The sequence below is a fragment of the Colias croceus genome, chromosome 19 (genome assembly GCF_905220415.1).
Source record: "Colias croceus chromosome 19, ilColCroc2.1".
NCBI classification, from domain to species: domain Eukaryota; kingdom Metazoa; phylum Arthropoda; class Insecta; order Lepidoptera; family Pieridae; genus Colias; species Colias croceus.
The window spans coordinates 4,389,277-4,396,897 of NC_059555.1; the positions used below are offsets into that span (position 1 = coordinate 4,389,277).

At 32.1% G+C, this 7,621-nt stretch overlaps 2 protein-coding genes across 2 annotated transcripts; one reads left to right on the top strand and one right to left on the bottom strand.

Annotated features, from left to right (window-relative positions):
• The first annotated feature begins 22 nt into the window (after positions 1–22).
• Positions 23–1,992, top strand: LOC123700556 (39S ribosomal protein L44, mitochondrial). The gene is made up of 6 exons (XM_045647806.1): positions 23–204; positions 274–552; positions 628–788; positions 906–1,032; positions 1,262–1,435; positions 1,742–1,992. Exons 1-6 carry the CDS (start codon positions 135–137, stop codon positions 1,897–1,899), a joined length of 969 nt encoding a protein of 322 aa, XP_045503762.1. The 5' UTR covers positions 23–134; the 3' UTR covers positions 1,900–1,992.
• Positions 1,993–2,338: 346 nt separating this feature from the next.
• On the bottom strand, positions 2,339–6,612 carry LOC123700555 (centromere protein J). Its single transcript, XM_045647805.1, has 3 exons — positions 3,373–6,612; positions 3,038–3,242; positions 2,339–2,658 (listed from the first exon to the last, which is right to left on the bottom strand). The coding sequence occupies exons 1-3, from the start codon at positions 6,555–6,557 to the stop codon at positions 2,509–2,511; spliced, it is 3,540 nt and encodes a 1,179-aa protein (XP_045503761.1). The 5' UTR covers positions 6,558–6,612; the 3' UTR covers positions 2,339–2,508.
• Between the last annotated feature and the right edge of the window lie 1,009 nt (positions 6,613–7,621).

Consider the following 7,621-nt stretch of genomic DNA (forward strand, 5'->3'; position numbering starts at 1 on the left):
CACAAATAGGTAATTGACATTTGACTTTGACGTAAGATTAAATAACCACAAAATAAATTGAAGTGGAACAAATTGTGATTGTAAGCTGAGAAATCCATAATCCATTTACATGAATTAAAAGAAAACTTTTAACCATGGCTTTCATACGGCGATGTATTCCTATTCTATCGAAAACAATTAAAAATTTTCCCATAGCAAAACAAGGTAAATAGAACAATAATATTTATTGCAGGTTATAAAGGATTCGCTGTAAATATTTTTTGTGAATTTCAGAGCAAAATATCCATCGATGGGTTTCTGCAACTTTGATGGAGTTAAAAAAACGTGAGGAAAAACAAGGCGGTAAATTGACATTTCCAAGAAACTCGTTTCTTGAATGGAATTTAGAAGCAGAATTATATGCATTTGGGAAGCGACTAAATGAGGATTTCGATTCAAGTTTACTGATGCAAGCTTTTACTGACCGGTCGTATGTAATTAAAGAGGAAATGAAACAAAAAGAAATGGAATTTGCTATTCAAATGAAAGATAATAGGGAACTGGCAGAGAAAGGTTATTTTAAACTAGTTTGAATAAATATAAAGTAAATAAATAATGGAAATGATATCAATATGACATATATTTCAGGCATGAAGTTCATGGAGGAGTATATTCAACTTTATTTAGAAGTAGTTTTACCGAAATTTCCCAAAGAAGGTATCAATGGCATTAAAAACTACCTTTTGAGTGAAAAAGTTTTATCAAATATATCTCTACATATTGGAACCAAGGATATCATATTAGCTTCTGTGAGTACATCTGTAATTTTTAAAATGATGTATAGTTTCCAAAATATTAATATTGGTGCAAAAAAAGTTAGGAAATAAGAATAGTAAATCTTTTTTATAAAGCTAATTATTTTTCAGGAATATCCAGTAAATAACTACACTTTAGCTAACACTTTTAAGGCAATAGTTGGAGCCTTGTATGAGTCTTCAGGTGAAGAGAAAACGGCACATTTTGTTAGAGATTTTGTCATCACTCAATTACAAGGTGAGTTTGTTAATTTTAAATGGAATTGTAATTGTTTCTATAAACTATTTAAATTCGACTAATAAAATTGCTTGATGGATTGCCATATGCTCTTATAAAACACTCAATTTTGAATATACATCTCAATAAATACAAATTTGATGTAAAAAAGATGTTTTTCTAATTATGATTAAAACAATTTGTTCTATTTTATATAACAAATAATGCTCACCTATATTCTATTTTTTAGGTCAAGATGTCAATGAATTCTGGCATATAGAAGACCCATGGGAGATGCTATCGGGCTTCATATCGAAGACAGGAGCCACCTTGGAACCACGGCTCATCGGTGAAGTTGGCAAGGGAACCTTACTAGCTTGCTATAGAGTTGGTCTATATGTTGATAAGAAGATGCTTTCTGCAGGTAATCAGGAATATGCTTTTTATATGTATTCGAATTGGCTGAAATTGAAAGTATTCAACACTGAGAATTCAAACTTTTTTATTAATGAAGTAATATGAAGAATAGTTTATGTTTTTTTTTTTATACAAATGTCTCCCTCATGAAATCGGCCAACGATTTGTGCCTTTACTACTTCATTATTATATAATTATTATAGACCATATTTTGTATATCAAAGCAATGTTTAAAAATATGTTTTGGGGTTACCCAATTGATGCAGTATTTTTTTATAGTTTACACTGTGTCTAATTGTATTTAATTTAATAGGATTTGGGGAAACAATTGCAACAGCTAAGGAAATGGCAGCCCGAGAAGCCTTAAAAAAGATATTTGGTACTGAAGATACTATGCACCCTATCAATTTCAAGCTAGAAGGTATACCAAAATCAAGTGAAAAATCACAACAGCAAATTTCAGCCAGTTAATTATTAGTTAAAATTATTTAGTGTAGATCTAATAATAATTTGTGTAGAAATAAGGCCATAAATGATTTAAAAATAAAGTTTAATACATAATAATCAACATTTTTTTATTTCTTAAAACATAATATAAATCTGAATAGAATGAATTCATGGTTATCAAATTTAAACAGGAGCAAGTTCATGAAAGAATGAAATAAAATAAGCCATAAAAATATACACAGAAAATAGCTTTAGCTTAGTAGAATAATAGAATAGAGCATGAGAATTGTCTAATCAAAAGAACTAGAAAATAATATAGGCGGCTCTCTTTCAATTTTAAGATGTTAACTAAACCATCAAAACCCAGCCTATGCTCATAAATGAATTACAAATAGCAGTTGATAAAAATACATTACAATAACTTATACACTAGACAATATGAAGTAAATAACTGAAGTCAAAATCAACAAATTCAAAATAATTTTAATAAGATTTAGTTTACCCCTAGTGCATCAATGTAACAGTGAAAGTCAAGAATATCATAAAGAAGATAAAGAAGATAGCCTGCTATCAATTTGTGTCTATAAATTCAACTGAAAAATAATGTAACATTTTCAATACTTTTGTTGGCTTTTAGTGATTTTGCATGTGGACCCTGGACGTAGAGTCCATGATTAGATTTCCATGTTTATCTTTAACTCTGATTCTTCCCGACGCATATCGTGTTTCCGATGTTCCATCGTTGTAGACTAACTTCACTGTGCCGTCGGGAAACTCGCGGCGCTGAAAATATAAAACAAAAAATCACTAGGAATCTTTCATTGTATTGCAATTTAATCTTCTCATGCTTTAGACCATAAATATCAACTCAAGCTTTGCTCCATTACATTTACATACATATCGCAATGAAGTATACATTCGACAAATACGCATTGGAAAATAAATTACTAAATACTATAATAGGTAGGCGATATTGCAGTAAGATTAGAAATATGCGCAACGAAATTAATTTCGTGTTACCGTGATTCGAGCAGAGAGCAGAAATTATAAATTTCTATAGAGAGAGCTATTACTATTAGTTACTTATGCCACGCGGGCGAAGCAGCGGCAAGTGATAAATAACGGTAATAATTTCAAAAAGGATTCAATCAAAAAACCTTACCTTATGATCTTTTGCATGGACTTCAATCTGTCCATTAGGAAATACAATACGTTTTTCACCATTAGCAGACACTGTAAGTGCAGTCCCGTCGGGAAATCGCCAATCTTCTTGAACTAAGTCATTTTTGGGGTCAAAGTATCTAATGCTACCATTGGGCAAGCGAATTTCGGACGACCCATCGCTGTAACGCTTTTCAACTTGGCCACTGAAAAAGTGTACAATTATATGAGCATAGTATATTTTGTTTAGTTTTTAGTTGTTTAGTTAAAAATCATCTTTCGTAATTAATTACGATAAAATGATTTACCTATTTAATTACAAATTAATTTACTTACTCTGGAAATTCAAGTACTTCTAATCCATCAGGGTGTGTTGTGTGATATGTTTTAGATTCAGCGTAATAATATTTAACTCTACCCTCATTATAGAAATTTTCTTTTACATCTCCATTGTAATATATAAATTTACTGTATTTTCCATCTGCAGATATTATTTTAACATTGCCATTTGGAAACCTTAATTCTCTTGATCCATCCGATAATTTCGTTTCTAGAGGATTTAAGCTTGTTTTTGTTAAACTTGTTTTACTAATAGTAGGTTCAGGGCTAGGTATCATTCTGTCATCAATATATGGAGTATCCTTGTAAATAACAGTTGCTGGTCTTTGGCTACTAGATGAATGATTACTAAGTATAGATATGGGAGATTTGTTTCTTGAATTTGTGACATTTTGAGGATTCGAAAAATAACTTTTCTTATCGTTGATTACAGAAAGTGATTTTGAATTAGATCTTTGACTTAATATTGAAGTATTTTTTGAAGTGGACACTGTATCATGAGGTGATAAAGACTGTTTACTTGAAGACACAGAATTTGATTTCTGTATAAAGAAATCATTTGTATCTTCATTAATACTCCCATTATCAGGAGTGTCTATTGCATTAGATCCACTAGATCTCTTACTGGGTGGCGAAATTGTTTTAAACCTATCGTTGTACATTTTTTCTAGATAATTATCTTCAGTCTCAAAATTATTCTCACATTCATTGTAACTCTTATCTAAATTTTCTAAAGATTCATTATTACGATCATCTTCATCAGAGCTGTAGGTATGGGTTTCAACTAGTGATCCTTTCTCTTTATCACTTATCGAATCTTTTTGACTGAAATATTTTGCATACTTTGAAGTCACATTTAAATTGGGTACACTTTTCGCCCGTGTTCGTATTCCTTTAGGTTTCTTCTGTTCTTTTTGCCGCTCAATTTCGAATGTTTTATATTTTACATTAGGATCTGATTCTACATCAGATCTTGTATCTCTAGAAGTCATGTTCGAAAGTTTTTTATTGATCTGTTCCAAATACTTCAGATTTGTTAATCTTCTCGTTATTTCATTACTATGCTGTATCCTTTTATTTTCTTTTTTTAACTTTTCTACTTCATCTTCTAATGCTTTTTTATCTTTTTCCATTATCTTTAACTGGTTACGTAATCTAGCTATAATAGAAGTCGATTTCGCATCTTTAACTCTTATCTCTTCCTTTAAATTACTTATTTCAGTTTTTAAGTTTGTCACTTCATCTTTTTCTTTTTTATTGAGCCTACCTCTCATGTCCCTTACATAACGTTCATACATTTGTTTTTGTTTTGAAAGTTTTTCCTTTTCCTCTGCTAAATAATATTCAGATAGTACTTTTTCTTCATTAAACTTTTGCTCAAAAGCAGCTTTTTCTTCATAAAACTTTTGACGCTCTGCATCAATTTCCTCTCTCATTTTATTAATGGTAGCATTTTCTTTTCTAAATGTTTCAATTTCATCTTCCAATTCACGAAGTCTGTCTTTCAATAGTTCACTTGTTGCAACTAATTTGGCATTCATTTCTGCCATATTTGCATTTATTATGTCAGTGTCTTTTGCAGTTATAGTGTCATCTTGACAATCATTTTTACTATTTTTATTTTCATTTTGGTTCCTTAGTTTTTGATTGGGTATTAAAACTCCTTGATTATTGTTTTTTTTCTTATCATTTATTTGGGGTGTACTTTTGCATGAACAGCATGTGTATTCAGAACAACAAGTTTCACTACAATCAGTGCATTCACTATGACATGTTTCATCTTCACTATATGATATAGCATTTCTGTTCTTTTTTACAAGATCTGGAGCGATTCTCATTAAATTTGGGTTTTCTGATAAACATTTCTGCATTATTAGTGGGGTACTTTCACCAGAATATTCTAGTTTATTTTTCCTTAAAAAGCGATTAAAAAACGAGTTTTCAATACTAAAACTGTCATGTGAGACTTTATTTTCAATTAAATCAAACAAATTTTGTTCAGCAATTTCTTTGGAGTTTTGGGCATTCGAAATACTCTCACAACAGCTAACTTCAGAATCAATGCTTTTTGATGGTGAGGCAAAGTTTTTATAATAATCACTTTGTTTCAACTGCCTGAGAAAATCATCTTGCTCTTTTGTAAGTACCGCTTGCCAAGTTTTTCCTCTTTGAGACAACATTGGATGTTTATCTTTAGAATTTTTTAAACTACTTTTCTTTAAATTATCATTTGACAAATCACTTAAAGTGGTAGCATCATCTTTATTTTTTGTTATCAAGTTAGTGCTATGTGTCTCATTCATAGCATCAGAATCTTGCACAGTTGTTTTTGTTACAGTCTTACTAGGGATTGGATTACTTTTGTTATGTTCAGGAACTATAATTTCCACATTTACTTTTTTACCAGCTTCTATACTTTTCTTTAAAATTTTCTCAGGTTTAGGTTTTAAAATAGGTTTAATAGATTCTGACTTTCTTCTCCAAGGTAAAGATTTAGTATTTTGTATAATTAAGTCATTTTTACGGAGACCAAAACGTGCCATTCCTTCGCCTCTCTTTAAAAAATGTTTCTTTTGTGAAGGAGCTATTTTTTGAATTGGCTTTGAGACAGGTTGTTCATTTTTTAGCTTTTCAACAATTAACTCTTCAAAGTTTTTCTTAGGAGAAAGTATGGGCATCTCATCTAAGGATATTTGTTTTTTATTTATACTGTTATTGTTATTATTAAGATTATCCTGTGATCCTATAGTTTTCGGTGGCATAGATGTGGTACTGCGACTTGATATTGGCGAATTTTGTATAAATTCAGATTCTTGGGATAAATTTAGCGCTGAAACCCCGTCCATGGTAGGATATTGGTCATTTTTGTCTGGTAAATCAGTGTTAAGACGAATCGGGGCATCTTCACGCAGAGCAGAAAAGTTTTCCCGCGGAGAGACTTCGTGCGAGGTATCGTGAGATGACTGAAGTATACTTCTAAACGTATTATAAGTAGTACTGTTGCTAAAATGACTTACAATTTCGGTAATACTTGAAGAAATTTCAGTCGAGTTTTGGTAGTCTAAGCGCTGTTTCAGAAGTTTCCCGCGTTGCATTGTTTGTAAGTGTCGCAACATTTCAAGTTTCTCTAAAATTTGTGTAGGCGATAAGGAGACGTCACTTTCAGAATAAGAATGATCCATTTTAGTAGCCGATATTGTTCTTTAATTAACTCATTTCTCATTTCAAAAATTACAGTGTTTTTTACTCCAGTGTAGGTATGCCATTCAAACTGTGCATTCAAATCACGGATTCAAATTTCAAATTACTGATGATAAACTGTCAAAACACAAACGTCAAATCTGTCTGTCAGTGATGTTTTTTTAATAATTTTTAGTTGGGATACATTGTAATTGGGGTTTTTCCTATGATGAAAGACGACACCATTTTTGGAATATTGTAGAGCGGATGCGAATCGTCCTGTGTGTTAAGGTGCGTACAGATCGGCCCAACGAACGCCCAACGATGGAAATTTATCGTTCGCTAGTGTTGGTTTCCGCACGCTCGTTGGAGTTCGTTAGTACATCCAAATACATTTAGTGCTCGAACGAACGTTCGTTGGCACTTGATTCCGGTTCTTTTTTCTTTCATTCGCAATTTATAATATATTATATAATATAATTAAAGTCTGCTCGTAAAGTGCTCATCGCAAAAAAACTGCTGAACCGATTTTGATGAAACTTCCACTCTTCCCTAAGGTTAACGTTACATAAACGAACAAAAAAGAATCATCCCAATCGACCTTCTAGTTTTCGAAAAACTCACTCACATAAATCGCGCAAGTGTTTGATAATGAATATCGTCGTTACTCCATTCTTTGTTTTTCTCCATGATCTAAATGGCGGGAAATATCCAACTAATTATCAAATTGGACGTCTACACGCTACGCTCTCTTGCTTCAACTGAGCGTTCGTTCGTTGGCCTTCGGCGACCGTCCAAACAGAGTTCGATCAAATAGCTCGATTTCTTTGATGTTACCGCCATGCTTCGGATCGCCGGTACACGCCAACGAGCGATCGTTGGCATTCGCTTAAGCCGTCCAGATTGCAGCAACGAAGGTTAACGAAACCCTTTCGTTGGCGTTCGTTTGACCGGTCTGTACGCAGCTTTACATTACCTATAACATAGAATCAACTGAATGGGCTTTATTGATTTTTGTATAGATGGATTCTTCTCCACTGAATAACTAACGTACCGAGATGTGGTA